This window comes from Anneissia japonica, unplaced genomic scaffold (assembly GCF_011630105.1).
Source record: "Anneissia japonica isolate Jap-2015-1 unplaced genomic scaffold, ASM1163010v1 scaffold2003_len1103335_cov173, whole genome shotgun sequence".
NCBI lineage: Eukaryota > Metazoa > Echinodermata > Crinoidea > Comatulida > Comatulidae > Anneissia > Anneissia japonica.
In genome coordinates this window covers 709,414-729,358 of record NW_022758706.1, presented here as the reverse complement: position 1 = coordinate 729,358, position 19,945 = coordinate 709,414, and the positions used below count along the sequence as shown (strand labels likewise).

At 33.9% G+C, this 19,945-nt stretch overlaps 1 protein-coding gene across 1 annotated transcript in view; it reads right to left on the bottom strand.

Moving 5' to 3' along the window:
- The window catches only part of LOC117125359 (proton-coupled folate transporter-like), a 14,623-nt gene extending 2,211 nt beyond the window's left edge, over positions 1–12,412 (bottom strand). The window contains exons 1-7 of the mRNA XM_033271843.1: positions 12,126–12,412; positions 9,695–10,588; positions 8,750–9,004; positions 6,928–7,011; positions 4,977–5,133; positions 4,046–4,101; positions 2,374–3,827 (exon numbers count right to left, since the gene is read on the bottom strand). Of these exons, the coding sequence (XP_033127734.1) occupies positions 3,718–3,827; positions 4,046–4,101; positions 4,977–5,133; positions 6,928–7,011; positions 8,750–9,004; positions 9,695–10,538 (1,506 nt within the window). The 5' untranslated portion in view covers positions 10,539–10,588; positions 12,126–12,412 and the 3' untranslated portion in view covers positions 2,374–3,717. The remainder of the gene's footprint in view (positions 1–2,373; positions 3,828–4,045; positions 4,102–4,976; positions 5,134–6,927; positions 7,012–8,749; positions 9,005–9,694; positions 10,589–12,125) is intronic.
- Between the last annotated feature and the right edge of the window lie 7,533 nt (positions 12,413–19,945).

The following is a 19,945-nucleotide window of genomic DNA, read 5'->3' as shown; positions in this document are numbered from 1 at the left end:
TGACATCATCACGTGGGCTCTGTAACTGTGTATGACATCATTACGTGGGCTGTGTACCTGTGTGTGACATCATCACGTGGGCTCTGTAACTGCATAATCTTGAGCTTCAATTGGATTCATATCGTTCATTTCAACTTCCTCATCAGAATTAACGCAAGCGAGAAGGTTATCCGATTGCTCTCCTGAAATTCATAACAAATTTTGTGACTTTAAAAAAAATTAATATCAATTTATTCTTAATTTAACATTTTGAATAGAGTGGTCACTATGACCTGGTCACAACTGCACCATTGCAAGGATGGTATCACAATGACATGTTTTGGGGTCACAATAGCATGGCCACATTGTTAATTCACAATGATGCAGTTTTAAAAAAATCTATAAATAATTAAAAACTTACCATTTGTCATGACCCTGTCTCTTATACACATCTAGATGCGTATAAGCCTAATGTGTATATACATGGTATGTGGACGTGAATGATGAAATGCATGTTGGTGTTACTACAGTATGTTATTCAGTCATTCAACCATGCGGTCAAAGTTCAAATCCCTTCTCATTTGCCTATTGTGTATATACATGGTATGTGGTAAATGATGAATACATGTTGGTGTTACTACAGTACGTTATTCAGTCATTCAACCATGCGGTCAAAGTTCAAATCCCTTCTCATTTGCCTAATGTGTATATACATGGTATGTGGTGAATGATGAAATGCATGTTGGTGTTACTACAGTATGTTATTCAGTCATTCAACCATGCGGTCAAAGTTCAAATCCCTTCTCATTTGCCTATTGTGTATATACATGGTATGTGGTGAATGATGAAATGCATGTTGGTGTTACTACAGTATGTTATTCAGTCATTCAACCATGCGGTCAAAGTTCAAATCCCTTCTCATTTGCCTAATGTGTATATACATGGTATGTGGTGAATGATGAATGCATGTTGGTGTTACTACAGTATGTTATTCAGTCATTTAACCATGCGGTCAAAGTTCAAATCCCTTCTCATTTACCTAATGTGTATATACATGGTATGTGGTGAATGATGAATGCATGTTGGTGTTACTACAGTATGCTATTCAGTCATTCAACCATGCGGTCAAGGTTCAAATCCCTTCTCGTACCTAATGTGTATATACATGGTATGTGGTGAATAATGAAATGCATGTTGGTGTTACTACAGTATGTTATTCAGTCATTCAACCATGCGGTCAAAGTTCAAATCCCTTCTCATTTGCCTAATGTGTATATACATGGTATGTGGTGAATGATGAATGCATGTTAGTGTTACTACAGTATGTTATTCAGTCATTCAACCGTGCGGTCAAAGTTCAAATCCCTTCTCATTTGCCTAATGTGTATATACATGGTATGTGGTGAATGATGAATGCATGTTGGTGTTACTACAGTATGTTTTAGACTTTCCACAAGTTTCTTGTTGTTACAGTAATTCCTATGGGATAGTGCTGACTGTCAACAATTTACTATATTTATTTAAATATTAGACGCCCCCTCTAGAGACTCATTTAGAATAAACACCCCCTAAACGTCTAATGGAAGCAACGTCATTCTCAACACATTCTATTAATGTTGTACTGCTGAAAAATTACATTTTTGCTAACCTGGTTGTTTTGATCAATAAGTCTTCATGATTATGCAATAACATTTTTGACAGTAATCAGGGGGGGGGGGGCGGCCCGGCCCCGGCTCCCCCATTTTGGGAGGGAAAAAAAAAAAAAAAAAAAGAAAAAAAAAAAAGAGAGAAAAAGAAAAAAATGATAGCCCAGAATGCCTCAAATATTATGTTCGGGCGTCTAGAACACAAAAAAATTCGCGGGGGAATGCCCCGGACCTCCTACGACACTGTTGTCTCAATCGGCCCAACTTTCGGCCCCCCTTCTGGCCCCCCTTTTTGGACATTTCTGGATCTGCCCCTGGTAATAACGTGTTGTAGTACCACACTTACAGTGAAATGAAAGGGCATTTATTTGAGTATGTACATATCAATTTTACACAAAAAAAATAAACGCCTCCCTCGAATAAACAGCCCCCATTCTCAAGAATAAATGCCCTGGGGTGTTTGTTCAAATAGAAGTAGAGTTTGAAATAGGAAAGCGTATTAAATTTTGGTATGGCATGCACTGAACGCTATTATTTTTCATATTTACTGAGTAATTTAAATTTTAGCCTGGGCTTACAAATTTTATGCACGCATAGGAGACTCAAAAGTGGAGGAGATTGTGCTTGCCACATGTCATGTGATCAGGGTGATGAAGAAAAATGCTTTATATCACATCATACCATCAAAGAATATGACGATTATAAAAATGAAAATAAAAAAACATAATAGAATAATGAAATGGAGTACAGTTTGATGAATTGAAGTTTCTACTGCAAATTACTAATGACACTGATTTGGAACGTATCTTTCCAATGACTGCTTCTGCTTTGGCTCAATTGATCTGTAATTTCTATAACAATTTTTTCCCCTTTCAGATCTGTTGTTTGCTTGTGCTGTGCAACACATGACAGACAACTTTTCTGTTGAAATTCATATTTAATTTAATGTTGTCCTCAAAAAATATATTTCTTTCACAAAGTTGACTACAAACATAGTATCTGCGAATTCATTAGTTCAGAGTAATATAGTGATCCCACTCCATGTTCATAATGGAATGTCCCGCATTTCACTGGAAATCAACTTTATGTTATATGCATACGTACATAACATAATGTAATGTACTTGTGGTAAACTTGAATTCAACATAAATCAATGAAATAAATAATCCTATAAAATTGTCATTGAAATTATATTTATATGATAAAAATCAATATTTCAAAAGTAGTATATCATCTAGGTGGTTCTATGGTTGCGCATTTAATAACTTAAAAGGAGGTTATGCATTCATCATATCTGTCTCTTTGACAGCAGAATTATGAAGTGATATCTTTAGTAATTTATTATTTACATTTACATATTTATGAAGGGGTTTGGGATACATATTTAAAACTGTCTTAGTGAAGTCCTGCCCTCTATTTAGTTTTTTCCCCCTCAAAATCCTGGGTTGGTATATTTAATATATGAATGATACATTCAATTATAATAATATATTAACTTATTGTTATCAGTTGAGTAATTAGAAAATGTGAGCTAGGTCCCACAGACCCATGGCAGCATCACTTGGTGCTGAATAAAATCAGTACGCCTGGAGACAATTCCCCCCATTCCCCTGCTCTTCATCAAAGAGTCTATGCATTCGTTAATACGCACATAGGCTATATTGAACTCAGGACCCATCAGCTTGTCTCTTCATATAGTGCACTATCACCAGCATTTCAGAGTGTCTTGATAGAGTAGAACCGGGGGAAAAAAGGTCTCCATCATTAGTGCACACAGAAGACAAAGATTTTCATGGGTCTACGCACATGCAGCAGCTACCACCAGTTTTAAACAACTGCACTGTGTTGCTTTACATGATTTAGGTATCACATAATACAAATTCAAACAACAGTTTGGTTACTAATAGCTCATCATTGCTTATCAACTTTGCGTAGATGCCGCTGTAGGTCGGCATGCCAAAACAAATCAAAATTCAGTTTTTCCCTATGTCAGGCATCATGATGGCTCTGTAACTGTGTATGACATCATCACGTGGGCTCTGTAACTGTGTATGACATCATTACGTGGGCTGTGTACCTGTGTGTGACATCATCACGTGGGCTCTGTAACTGCATAATCTTGAGCTTCAATTGGATTCATATCGTTCATTTCAACTTCCTCATCAGAATTAACGCAAGCGAGAAGGTTATCCGATTGCTCTCCTGAAATTCATAACAAATTTTGTGACTTTAAAAAAAATTAATATCAATTTATTCTTAATTTAACATTTTGAATAGAGTGGTCACTATGACCTGGTCACAACTGCACCATTGCAAGGATGGTATCACAATGACATGTTTTGGGGTCACAATAGCATGGCCACATTGTTAATTCACAATGATGCAGTTTTAAAAAAATCTATAAATAATTAAAAACTTACCATTTGTCATGACCTTAGAGAACAAGATTGTGTCTTCATAATCCCACTTAAAGTACCTGTGGGTTCAACAGAAGTTCATTATTATAACAAGTGCAATGGTGTAGGAGGGGTTGGCGCACCGGTTGTGGCTTTGACTCCCAACCTTGAGGTCGGGGGTTCGAAACTCTGGCTGTGCAAATCGCTTGTGTCCTTGGGCAAGGCACTTTATCTACGGTTGCCTCTCTCCACCCAGGAGTACAAGTGGGTACCTGGTAAGTTCCAACATAACCTGCGCTGATTACTAGCTGAAATTTATGGAATGATAATATAATTTCATTTACTAATTTAATTTAGTTTCAATGTGTTCCATATGTGTTTGATCCAATGACCGGGGTAGTAATGTGAACCGCTTAGAGGCCTTGTAAAGGCATGAAGCGCTATATAAAAATGACATATTATTATTATTTTATTATTATGTTGAGTACAAGTTACTAAATGTTGTAGGACAAAAGGAAAAAATATGTACTACAATGGTATGTGGAATATATAAAAAATGCAAAAAAGTTAACAGTAAGCTCTATCTATTTGTATCATGTCTTACGTGACAAATACCTGCGATTTGCCTATGCTTGGGTGTGACATGGTATGACCTCATCATGCCCATATATGGATAAATCTCAAATTTGTCACTTTAAAATTCATAGTGTGTATACACAGAGCTTTAATTGTGGTGCACTAAGCAATGTTCTGTAATTATACGAATATCTCGTAATTGCATCCAAAAATTGCAATTAAAATGATTTCAACAGCTACTTTTGAGTGTTTTGTCATAAAATGTTGAATTATATTCTAAAAATCAAAACAGGTGCACCCTTCCATATGAACACCACCATTCTTGTCCATCGATTTTTGAACCTAAACATTGTACAGTTGGTAAAAGTTTTCTACTTACATTACAATACACAGAATTATAAAGATTAGAACAGCCATGATGAGGAATGAAAATCCAGGCATGTACTCCAAGGTCACAGGGTACAAGTTGTTGAAAAGAATGGATCCGCAGAGATGACACATTGTCTCAATGAGGGAGGTGAAGGCAAACATCGCTCCTGAAGATAGAACATATGACAATTATTTACTCATTGTCTCAAAAGATTGAGCATTTTTTGGTTTTTCAGATTTTTTTTTTCTTTATTATCTGAACCCAAACTGCTTTCAGCTCAGGTCATGTAGAGTACTAGGCGAGTTGAGTGGTTAAGACAGGGGAACCTTGACATACAGCCATAATAGGCACACTTGCCTATGGTTCTGGTGGTGGAACAAGTCTTCTCGGAGAAGAATCTAAACTGTAGGTTCAGTGTACACAATTGGCTTGTGTGCACCTTAAAAAACTCAGTACATTCTATGAGAAGAGTTGGGGGTTACCCCGGTGTACTGGTCCATTTGAGCCCCCTGTCTGGCCACAGAAGGAGCGTTACGTCGCGGCCCATGTCGGGTATCCTACCTGCAAATCCTTCTACCACACTACGTAAGAAAGATCATATGCACACTAGCTACGTAGTGACTTGAGAAGAAGATGTAAAGTGGTTGGGCAGTATCTCATTGGCCACAACTAATCCAAACAAAAAAAAGTGCCATTAAAAAAAAAACATTATTTCAACAGAACAGTTCCAAATAAACCAAAATTGCTCAGTTTTTCTTCCTAAATTTATCATTTTGTTCATGCTAGTTGACTGCACAATTAACGAAATGGAAATTAGCCTTACTTTCCCCTTAGGGGAATACGATCATTACAGAAAGTAATTACATTTAGCAATAGGAGTATTACATTTAGCTACAGAACCAATATTGGTACCACCCACTAAGTGTACGCTCATACAATAAATATTGACTGCTATGTTGATCCCAGCAGTCAATATGGTAATGGATAAGGTATTTATTATGATACATATCTCAAGTGTAATCAAGTGTGTATTAATTCACATAAGTATGAAAGATGGTGTTAGGTTGTATAACAAAAATCTGACATAAAAGAGCAGCACAAGCCATATCGACTTGTCTTCGTGTTTAGTCTATGGATGAACAAACATGGTTTAGATTACATCTATAAGCATAAAGGAGGAATTCTTTCATTAATACTATAACATGTACAGATTTTGGTATGCCTATTGTCATGACTATCGTTAATTACAGGCTAAATAAATGTAATAGCCTTGAATGATATATTCTGCACACAATATGGTCATGAATTTTCAAAAATCAACTGTAGCTTATTTGTGTGAATTGCTGATATACAAGAAGCATGCATGGATTATTATTTTTCGATACATAATGTATATGCTAGGTAATCTCAGTTCTATATAGTAGCCCAGTACCCTAATAACTGATTAAATGAATATAGTGACCAATGGTGCTTCAATCATAAGTTTTACAGTGTTAGTTTATACGAGGCTTGCCATCACAATTAAAACCAGTGTGTTGTCGCTAAATGTTAAATTCGGATCCAGCTAACCGTTAGCTGCTGTTCGTCCATACGAGAAAATCCTGATTCGGATACCAAGAATATGATGATCGAATCACTAGCCAGTAAGAAACTGGAAATTGTAAACACGTACATGTGATTGGTTGATGATAGAAACGTGCTCACTTGCTAACCGATAGCGGTATCCGGATAACGCTAACGGTTAGCGCTAACCGATCGGGCGTTCTCACGCAGGTGCTAACGGTTAGCGCTAACGGTTAGTTCCCGATCCGGATACTAGGGCTCTCGTGAGAACCAGGCTTATATCTTGTGATTAATTGACAGCCCCTCTGGGGGAGGCGCATAGCCTCAACAATACCTAGCGGCACCAGCTGACAGTATCAATGTACTTATGTAACTATCACTTTATTATTATTATTACCCATTTCATCTGGCTCCACAAGCTTTGACTTGAGTGACCCCAAAACAGCACCAGCGATTCCAGCCAAGCTACTTACAAGTGGCACTTAAAAATGGAGAAAAACAAAAAAGGGTGACCTTTGATTATTTCATACTAACATACTTATGCTGTGATAAAGAAAGCATACATAGATTTGTACAATATGTGGTAAAAATACAAAGCTTTTTACGTTAATAAATTATTTGTTATTTAAGCATAGATTTCACCAATATGCTGTCATTAAAAGTAACTTGCATACAACATATACTACATCTGGTGAAGCCCATTTATATGGTGAAATCACATGAAATATGGTCATTAATATTTATGCTATTGTATTTTCTGTTATTCAAAAGCAATATATCAAGCAAGTGAGTGTATTGAGATATATTTATTCAGATAATAATGAATGAATGAAATTGAAATAAAAAAAAAAAAAATTGGTAATGACAATGATGAGAGAAATAGATCAAATCATTATTATCTGGGATCCCTTCTAGAAGTAAATAACTTGTCTAGGAGTGATAGATATGTATAGATCTTATATTAACAGGCAGTGATAGGAAAGCTTAGATTTGAACATAATGTTCATTTTCCAACTTGGATGATACTGTAAATGTTATCACAGTTTGTTGATATCAAAATATGATATTTGTGTAAATATCTCTAGGGCTTATGGTGAGCAAATAAAAAATAAAATTATATATTGGCAATGCCTACTTTGCATACTGCATTTAAGTCAGTTATTAACATCTTTGTAAAGAATAGTGAAAGCTGAATTGTTGCAGTCTATATAAAAAACATTGAAAGAAATTTTTTTTGGATACTTTTATGTGATAAAGTATTTTGATTGAATGTAAAGGTTTAAACACAGGCCATTTATAAATTTTATATAATCACATCACAACATATATATATATAATTTGACAATTATAAGGCACCTTTCTAAAAGAAGTGGCATACATACAGATAAAATGTTAAAATTCACAAAAAAGAGATAAATATAAATAAAAATGTCTAATTTTACAGGAAAAAGAAACATACAATATTAGTAATATGTGCATATGATTTCATTTAATACCTGGTTTGTAAACGGATGTCTGATGTTTGTTAATCAACAAGATCCTAAATGACGTTAGTTGTCAATTTAATGTTTAAAATAATGTTATCACCCTGTTATATTTCCCAAAGGAATATTGTTCATTACACTTTTCGCATTATAAAACAACAAATATACATCACATAAAATGTAATAAAAACATATGTTTTTAAATATAAATGAATATATAATGAGTATAGAATAGAAGAAACCTGACAAAATGAAGTATATTATCAGAATTTGTATCATAATCAAATATATTTGTGTTGTTAAAACTTGATAAAACATTATGATTATGAAACTACAATTTGCTAACATTAGTAATACCAGTTTTACTCTATGTTCAATTCAGTTTCTCTATCAAATACGTGCTGTTTTCGAATACAGTTGAACAAATCCAAAATAATGACTTGCATAAAATTTGACTTGCAGAAAATTAATGCAAAACACAACAATTTGGTATATAAAATAAGAGCGACTTAGAAATTATTTGAGTTAGGCAAAGTCGACTTTAACTATATGTGCTGCACCAGGCATGGTTGTTACTGTTGTAGCCGTCTTCTTTGAAAAGCATGTGGGCGTCATTGTGGTTTGTTGACAGAATCACTGCTGGTGTTTACTTAGAGATCAAATATTTACCATTATGCTAGACAAATGTATTTCAATTATAAGTAATTATTTAAATTTGAATAAATTTTTTCTTACCAAGCATCATTACCAAAGTTGTCTTGGCCATTGCAATCATGATATAGCCAACCATATTGGAAACAAGGCCCACTATAGTCAGGTTAAAATCATTGTTTTGTGTTCTTAGATTCTTGATATGGAAGAGTAATGGCATTGCTATTAACAATACTACTGCCCTTGTGATGTTGCGAAGAGCCATATATATTGCAATGGTAAACGGTGACCAACTCAGGGGGGTGTGTTTAGTATATAGCACAGTCAATTCCATATCACCTATTAGAGTAGAAAGAAGGTAGAAATATATAAACAACATCTGAATATTTTTCTCTTGGTAAACCTATATGTTCTACTAATAGCAGTAGCCATGTCTACGGAGTAGTGTGCAACCCCCCCCCCCCCTTTCCAAATGTGCTGAGCACTAAAATTACTGCTACACAACCTAATATTACACTAAATTGTATATTGTATATGATATCTTACTTGATATTATTTAGTATACAGGTTTTTATATAACTAAAAATTTAATATTTGTTTATGATAATATTTTGTATAAAGATTGAATATCCATGCCAATTATATGTAATTTTAAACATGTTATTATGTTATACACAAATGGAAATATAACTTATTTAACATATATATGCAGAGCATGAAAGGGAAGAAAATTATTGAACAAACATGCTTTATAAAAGATAATATGGTAATATATGATAATATATATGATAAATTACATTGTGTAGTTGAATGTCTAATATTAATATGAACCAAGTTCATTCATTCTCGGTGAATATTTACAGTGACAGTTTCAAGCACAGGGACATGTGTGAACAATATAAAGGTTATAGTGTCAACAAGGTGGAGGTTATGTTTACATTATTGATGCGACCATCAGCAACAGGTGTGTTAATCAATATTGCTCGGAGTCTGAACAATAATTGAGTGAGAATTGACAACAATACAAACCGGAAAGAGCCAACATATGCAACATTGCGATGACTTGTAGTAATAGTAGCCACTTCCGTTTTTTATTGTCTCTCTCCATGAAACAAACCATAAACGTTTTCTTCATGTTCTCCCAGACGCTGAACCCCAAACCTGACATCCATCCTCGACGTTTAGCCATTGCGTCTTCCAGCTTCGATGAAAGTCTCTGTTTTGTTGAAAGCGATTCGGGTAGTATAGATGCAACGTAGCCAATTGCGGTTAAATTCAATAAAAAACAGCATCCATACACAGCAGATATACCAATTCTTTGAGCTATTGACCCTGCTAGAAACAAGCCAGTTGTTCCCCCAAGAAACATCATGGATTCCAAAAGACCAAAACGCTTTGTCCTATTTGAACTGTCGGTGATATCTGTAATATAGCTAGCCAATGCAACGTAACATGTTCCTATTCCTCCACAAAACCCCAAAGACAAACTGCTTATCAATAAGTAGCGTATAGGCAGATCCATATAAAAGGCATTGATCACGAAATTAACGGAGGCTAAACACGCGCCAATCAAGGGAATTGCAATAACAGTCCTACGTCCTACTTTGTCACTTGCCGCTCCTAAAATGGTGGACATAATAGCTCCAGGAATGTTCATTGCTAAGTTTAACTTTAAGATCCAATGCGATGCCTCTGACTGCACCTGGTTCTCCAGTTGCGGATGTTCAATGAGTTCCTGACACATACTCTCGTCATGGTGTGATAGGCAGACTTTCTTTAGAAGGAGCAGTTGAGTGACCGGTACTTGCATCATCAAACTGGTCATAAACAGAAACAGAACAGGTTCCACGGTTACTTGTTTTAAACATCCCATTCTCCGAAATAAGTAACGTATCTCTCTACAGAACCGGCTACAAGCTTACCCTGTATATGAAAAGAAATCATATTGTTTACAATAATATGTTGGTCAGTTGTGTATAGCACTGCATACTGCCAATGCTTCTACATTGTATTGTACAATACCCTGGTTTACTGGCAAAGAGAAAAATTTAATTCTATGGGTTTGTTTTTAAGCATTGTCTAATAATTTAAAGAACTGCATTCAAAGCTTGCCTGTTAATCTGTACTTGAACTTTGGACAACAATTTGTTTGTGTTTTAACTTTCTGTTGGAAGTGTAAGCTAAGAGTGGGTTGAATGGGTGTGTCTGGACATTATGATGTTTACCAAAGAGATAATTTGTTTGCAATTGGCCAGATTTATTTACATTGTGGTTTATAATTTTTATATGGATATTTACACGGAAGAATTATGTTTGCATTCATTATATCTGTAAATTAACATACATATTTCTGAAAAGGTCATTCATTCTGAAATATTAACATGATTAATGACTGGTACAAATAACTTTATGGTTTCATTTGGTTTGCAAAACATATACTGCAAGGATCGAGTGGAACGTTAATGTAATATTCTAGAAGGGAAGATAGAAGGGGAAGCATGCATAGGAAGACTAAGGAAGATGGGGTTTGATAATATCAAAAAATGGCTAAATATGAGAAATTGTGGAAAAATAAAATGACTGAGTCTGGCACTACTTGATGATGACATAAATAGCAGTCTCTTGTGTACTTTGGTTTTAAAATATCATATTTTCTTAAAATATTATTATGATTATGTTTCTGAATCTGCTGTTATTATTTATTATGATTGTACTTTAAAAAAATCTTTCGGGCTTGCCGCACACATTAGCATTTTTTTTGCTATGCCTTCTACAAAAATCATGGTATTGCTTATATTGTAATTAGTTAATTTTGATGAAATTAAATGTTTATTTAAATGAATGAATGAAAAGCTTGCATTGCATTGAAATTACAATTTTTAAAGATAGGCATTTGGCTGTGTGTTGAGCAGCTAACTTGAATAAAAAAAAAACATATATAAGGATATATATATAAAAAAAATTATACATAATAAAAAAAATTCTAGTATATTTTGACTATAAATGATTTTTGATTTATAAAGGCATAGAAAACTATTTATTCATCGATAAAATTAGGTGGAAATTATAACTTTTTAATTTATCTTCTGTTTCCTCCATATCTTTCAATCAAGAGCTTGGTTAAAGACAAAAGTAATATATTATGTATTTTACAGTATATTCCATGATGAGATGACTGATTGAAATAAATACCAAAATTGACATTGGATTTAAATTTGATTGTGTTAACTTGCAATTGATAAAATGACAATTGACTTTTTGAGGATTTCCAGACAGTCATATTTTATGTAATAGGAGTATAAGTTCTATTTTTATACCGGAATAGAACTCAAAACTGTATTTACAATTACACATTCCCTCATCCAAAAACTGGTCAAATAACATGATATAAATGATTTAATTTATTAATGATATTAAATTATAATTTATTGGATTTACTATATATTCAATATTTACTTACTTGTGGAATGGACGAGTTAGCGTGGGCCCATGAGTGCCCTTAAACTCAAGTTTCTTCAGGTTATGTGTTTGCCCATCATCGTCATAAACATAACAACATCATGCTATTTCCACATAATTATTTGCAACCAAAACACTAGAAGTAGGCTTAGCCTAGACGAGCTCCCAGGGAGGACGCTTATCGACAATTACACAGCCGGTAAATGAATACACTGCCAATGTTTCGATTTACTTTGACCGGTTGCATAATGGTGGTAACGCCCCCACCAACAATAACAAAATGATGAAAGTTTAAGGACCACATTCTAGGCTATCCCATTATTTAGAAAGGTTGTTTCGTATTAAACGTTAATTTTATATGGATCACAGATAAAACATGTTTATAGAGCAATATATAATTGGTATAAAGTATAATTTATGCTGATAAAATCTTAAATATTTAAGCATGTTAATAAGTTTCGGATTAATTATTTTTTATAATACATTGTAACATGCAACGAATTTGGAATGGATGTGCTCATCATCTTGGACAGGAAGTTACGTTTGGGGATAGTAAACATCGTAGCCACCGCCACACACAGAAGTGTGATCATAGACCAAATTTTACATTAGTTACATGCTGGAAAACTTATTTTTAACTTTTGTAATGGTTGGCAAACCATCCTATAGTGTTATGTTAAACCCGGAGATACGGTTCTAGCTGTTCCAACTTATTTGAAGTTGTCGAAAGTGAAGTTAGAAGATTTTGAATTTCTAAGCCATTCCTTAAATGCAGCGATTCAATTCTACTCAAGGAGAAAATCCCTTTTCGTCTGGTGTGGGTGAGTCATACTCTCCGAACTAAGCATAGGACTGCCTCCATACGCTACGCAGAGGCCCCTGGAACGGTCTTTATTATTGATTCAATGAAGAACAGCTGAAGACACGGGTGCAGACGTTTTTATAGGTATATGGTATAATAGACCTACTGTAATCTTTGAATGGAAAAATGATAAAAAAAAATAACATAAAATAACAAGGGGCATTGGCCTAGGCTAGGTACTGGGCCTAGGTTGAGACTGAAAATTCCGCCTCCTTGCTAGGCCTAGGGGTATGGTTTTGATTTTCTCCCTCCAGGAAATTTTATTTCCTAAATGCTTCCTTCAAACATGCCTTCAGGATCTGCATTTTATTTCCTGATCTTATATGACAGCGCTTTATAAAATGACATATTGTATTCACTGTGTTTTTATTGCAGCTAGTTGACATACCATATATTCTCACGTACAAGGTAATCCGCGTAAAAGACGACCCTGAGTTTGAGAATGTTTTTTTATTATTTTTGTATGTCGGGCATATATGACAACCCCCCTGGTTTACTGTTGTAATTCCTACATTTTCCTGCTCTTATGGTCTTGATACTGCATCTAGCTGGTTAAAAACGGAGCCAAATGTTAGTCAAATCATTCATATACTGTAAAACCAGTTTATGGGTTTTTCAGTGTTCATCAAAATCTTATTTCCCTGCATTTAAAATTGCGTTAATTCATACTAACAGTTATTAGCCTCATTTTAGTAGTAAATTCACATGTTAAGGATGATCTGCACATAAGATGAACATGATTTAATGAAAAATGTGTATGTGTTGCTCGTATAAGACGACCCCTATTTTTTTTTATCGTTGTAATTTCTATTTAAAGCCTTGTCTTATGCAAGAATATATGGTACATGATGTTTCTATGATATTTTTAAAACTGTAAATGGAGAATTTTTTTAGTAAGTACTAGTAAAGGGCTACAAAGGTCACAAATAGTATACATATTTTTATAATTACATAAAATGCTTGAGATTTTGTTCCTTAACTATGAGAGCATGAGGCAGACCCCAAATGTGTGAGTCTCACGCCAAATGCCTGGGACTTGATAAGTCTGACATCTAGGTCCACTTAGCTAGGTAGAGCTTAGCTTAGGCCCTATCCACACTTAAAAAATCACACACACGCACACATCATTGCACAACAAGAAAACCAAAAATTAAAAAGCTTAAGAGTTACTTGACAGGATTTTGGAGTATGTCTGTTGTATGTATTTTTAGCCTTGGCCTGGTTTTGTACCAGTTAAAATCTTCAAAATATTCAAGCAGCACCACTAGAACTTGTTTTTTGTATTCTTGAATTTCAATTGGGTGCAGTTTGATGAGCCGCAAAGGCCTGGCAGACCCTATATACCGATACAATACACAGGTAGGTTGATCAGGCCATCATAAAACTTCTACTTTTATGAGACATTATTGATTGAATGATTAGGAGACTGAAGAGGGAGCCATGCACATGGTAGAGTTTTATAATCAAAAATTAAATATTGAGGTCTCTGATAGTGTTTAGGAGGGTACCAATTCTTTACAATTGGTTTAATGCACTATCCATCACTGTATAATATTTGTAATGAGATGGATAACCTACGACCAGTCGAGGGCCTAAGGTCTAAAGGAGTCAAAAGACAAAATATTTGGGGTGTTGCCTTGCCTGTTGATGGGATCCAGGGGCTATACCTTCTAAAAGCATCAGAGATTCATCTAATTCCTTATCTAATAAATTTCTCATCAGGGGAGAAGAAAGTTAATTGAAAAGTGCAACATCTAGTCCTGAGCGCATAGAGACCTTGTTTATTTGCGCTATATAAATCCATCTATTATTTATTTATTATTTAATTGATTTTCATGTTTGGTTAATGATTTTTTGGCTGCTACCCGAGGATGAGGAGGGAAAGGGGGTGGGTGAGGTGCGGCCTTGTTGCCACCCTCGGGATCTGCAACTACTGCTACACTAAAGTACAACAAATTTAGTAACGCTCAGCCCACGAATTTCACGTCGGCAATCGGCAATTGCCGACCATATTGCTGAGCCAGAATTGCTACAGGATGGCAATTTTTTACCGACCTAGGCCTAGATTTCTTTGCTTCAAAAACTGCTTGGAAAGTCAAAAACTTTTACTGAAACAGGCTATAGCAGACACTAAATTTCATGTACGTGGTCAAACCAAGGAAATTGGTGGTTCATAAAACAGATTTGTTTGTACAATAACTATTTCTAATAGGCATGCAGTACGTACGATTTGTGTACAATTGTCTTGTCTATCTCGCCTTGTCGTTTCGTAGGCTAGGCCTAGGTAGGAATGACGCTAGCCAGCCAAGGCCTACAAGTACGACCATTCTTTCACCAGCAATATATTGATTTAATAGAGAAATTAACAAAATCCCAATCTGTAGAGGACGATGTTAGGTCGAGCGTTAGGAAAAATAGTAGTTTATACTATATCGGCTGAACGCTATATACTAGGGGTCTATAATACTAGGTAGAATGAATGTGTTTCACATTAATATATTCTTTCCATGTATCCATAAATATTGTATAAAAGCATTGTCCCATTTATCACCCACATTCTACAGTTTGAATTCATCTAATTTTAATATGCAAAATTCCATTGTAACAATGAGGTGATTTTTTTTACAATTGTATGTATTTTACACACATGTTAATATTCTGTGTTACAAAAATTAATTTTTTTTATATATTCTGATGCGAATGTGCAGCTGATTATATTCTTCATTAAATTTATTTTTTTAGTTTGATCAAAATCTTGTAATATAAAAACATCAATTTAATTTAGCTAATGCTGTGGTTTTTCAATATCGAAATATAAGAAAGTAAATTAATGAAGATGTGAAAGTCATATTATAAAATCCACCCACATATGAAAATATGCTTTGATGACTTTATTAATATATATTAACCTACGTTAGTCTATCTAAGGTGTTACTTACTGTAGTAAATAAGATGGCGTAGAATACTTTCTTGAACTACTGCTACTGTCTTTCTTGGTATATATTTGAGTATTCCATGTACTACCACTAGCCCGATAATGATATTTATTAGATCTGATTAAAATTATATTATTATCATTACTTTTTATCAAATTATCATCTTTCAATGTTTAAAATTATTGGTTTTTGAAATTGATATTATAATTATCTTTGTTTTGATCATCAGATCATCATTAGCATTGATCATTCTCATTATGATAATGTATGATAATGATGGTGATCATCATTATCATCCTTACCATCATTGTCGTCATCATCATCATCATCTTCATTATGATCATCATTCATTATTTTACCATCATCATCTTCATCATAGTCATCATTTTATCATCATCATTAGCGTAGTTATCCTTTTATCATCATGATGATTAGCAGTCATTTTTATCATCAGCATTATCATCATTGTCATTTTATCATAATCAACATCATCAATCATCATTAATCATCATAATCATCATAGTATTATATGACTATCCATTTACAGATTATCATTATGCATCAAAGAACTCTAGCCTGGAAGCAGGTATACTTTTATAGACTAGCATTATAAATAAATTTGAATATAATAAACAAGTAAAGTAGTTAATTACCCTGTATCCAAAGGTCAGCTTTTGATCAAAACTTGTACTGATTTGGACTGCTGAAATTTTAGTGTTGTGATAATTTTTTATCATGTAATTGTTTAAATAAAAACAATGATATAGATACTGTACTTCATATTATATTTAATACCTAATTAGAACAACCTTGAGTTTGCTTTAAAGAAAAGTTCCTAAATGTGTTAATATACCAATATGTGTAGTACTAATAGGGATAGCCACAATTTCTTTGGAAGTTTTGACTTGGTCTAATTAATACGAACTGGTACTACAAGAAACCAGACGCAAAAGGCAAAGAAAAATGTAAGGCTTTAGGATGAATAGGAAAGTAACAGGCCTTGAAATGATCCCAATTACCAAAGTATTGTAATACAGTAATAATATTTATTGATAATCAGCAAACCAATCATTTGAACTTAATTAAACTAAACTAAAACCCAAAATATTTGATAATAATTTTTGGTATATTTGTACATGGTTTATTTTTTTTTCTGTTGTTGTTAAGCGCCTCGAGGTTGTGACAACGTGAGGCGCTATATAAATCCAGAGTTATTATTATTGTTTATTACTGCGAATATAAGTACAGGGCACCTGGAAACGCCAGAAAGCAATCATTATGATTTAGAATGCTAATATTGGAAAAATTCAGGTAGATAATTATTGTTTTAACCCATTTAGAGCAATTCCAAAACAGTGTGTGATCCATTTCCTACTGCAGACAACTCGTCTAGCGGTTGTCTGATACTTTAATTTATTAATGAAATTAATTTCCATGTTGTTTTGTATTATTATAAATGGTGATGTAACACAAGCCTCTGGCTGTGTGGTAATTTAATATCATAGAAATCAATAATAAGTGCATGTAAACTATCAAGCCATGGCATTTGATTTATCTTATAGTGGCAGATGTTGACCATCCTAAGTCACATGGTTGCTATTTTTAACTTGACCTTTGACCATTCTGGTGAAAGGTGATTTACAGTTAGCATGCCCAAACTCTGGAACTCACTGATACAATGGAGTTATTAATACAGATAAGATAGTATAATACATACTCCACGTATCGAAATGCATGCCATTCAATATTTCGACATTAATTATGTCATAATTAATGTCAAAAATATTGAATCCCGACACAATGGTGTGCATTTCGATACTTGGAGTATGTACTATCTTATCTGAGATTAATCAGTGGACCTTTCGGTTATTAATACAGTGCTAAATAGAAATCCTCCCTATTAGGGAACACTTCTGTGAAATGAAGAGGGATATTTTAACACTCTGGCCAACGCCTATTAAAGGGACACCTCTATTAAGGGGGCAGGGGTTTTTCTGAGTACGCCAAATGGTCAAATCAATATGGTACATAATCAACCCCTATTAAGAGGACACTTTTTCTTCAGTGTATTAAACATCTTATATTAGTTCTCCAAATAAGAAAAATTCATTCAAATTTATATTTTGACACCTTTTTGGGCAATAAACATCTAACATCGTGCCAGTATGTAGATGAAAATACAATGATAAAATATTATATGTGTCAGATTTTAACCTCTTAATATTTATAATCTGATAGCTAGTATCTGGTTACGATAACATATTTGACCTTTAACCAAATTTGGGAAAGAATATTTTTATATAAGTGAACCTTAAGATTTCTCAATAACCTACTTTTTACAACAAAAAATAGTAGTTTCTACTAAGTACTGATTTTGTAAAAATATATTTTAATTTTTAATATGTTTCATATTTGCATATTTACTTCCTTCCACATCATTATTAATTTATTATTAAAATTTGTTTATTTGTAAAATAAAATAAAAATTCATTTGTGTATAAACTGAACCACTATGGAAGCCAGTACTTTAGCACTGAAAGTGATAATACAATTTTAATAAACCTCGGAAAGGGTTTAATTGTTACTGTAATGGTTGTGTGCTATATGTCTTGATGTGAAATATTAATATGTAATGTAATTTTTTTTTATCAAGCTATACAATTTGTAGATGACGCAATGAATTCATTATTTTTATTAATTTTATCACTACACAAACACCTGCTTAACTATTTGATACTCAAAAAAGTGAATTTTATATTGCTGTATAGCTTTCATATTACAATCCACACCCTGAAATATTGTTTCTCTGAATTTTGCTTTAAAAGTAGTCAGGGTCAGGGCTCATGTGTAAAATGCCTTGTGTGGAAGGGAGAAAATTTTGCTTGTTGTGGGTCATGGTGTATCTGGGGGTGCTCGGGGAAAGCACGTCCCCCAAAAAATACTTGTGACCTCTAGTTTTTCCCAACCCCAAAATCACGGTCAAATAGTTAAAAGTCACCACTGTCTCTTATACACATCTAGATGTGTATAAGAGACAGCTTCTCAATATACCACTGGTTGCAGATTGGGTTTTAGGGTGGTAACATTTTAATTTTAGACCAAGGAACTATATTACAGACTGATTAATTTTAAATCAACAATCTCAGATGGCCTTCAACCAGTGGAGGCCATGCTTTTCCAACAGGGGGAAATTGCCAAACCCCAACAGCCCGTCCCCACTGATGCCACCACTGCAGTACATGGATGTAAACTATAAATTAGGACTTAAAATTTAATTTAAAAAGTGGCTGAATCAAAATTTAAAGGGAGTTGGATTTCAGAATCTATTTTAATTAATGAAAGTCCTGTTTTTGAGATTCAAAAATGAAGGAGAAAAAGGAGAGAGAAGACATGTTTCATATGCTTACCTTTGCCCTGCCATTATAGTTAATATATATTGCTTGTACTGTATGTCAGTCATTCTAAACCAGTAGCCACACCCCTTTTGGCCCATTATTCCCCCTTTGGCCCACTATCCCCTTGTGAACATTATTCTCTAGTAGCATTTTTCCCCTTGTGAAAATTTTATCCTTGTGACTCTACACCATATTGTGACCTAGTTTTTGCTGGATCTGTGTTTATAGTAAGCATCAAATGTTTTAGAGCGGATAAAATATGGATTTGTACTAATTAATCCAGATCTATATATAAAATAATAACAGTTCCGCTCTGTATAACATTCGTTTCTAATCATTGTAAAGTACTGTATACCGTAGTTATTCATTATTTGATTAGCCAATTCAGTCAATGTTTAGAGTGAAAGGAATACCTTTATTAAATCGGCCTAACGGTCACAGCTGACTCATTGAATAAGATGGTAGGTAATTAAAATGAATTAATAACATGGTGTTTTATTGGATAATTCTTGAACCACACACACATTCATTCGTGAGCCATTAGAAAAAAAAAATTCCCAATGTACAGTTCATTTGCATCACTGATTATCTTTGATAGTATTTAATGCAATACCAACATGTGCGTCAG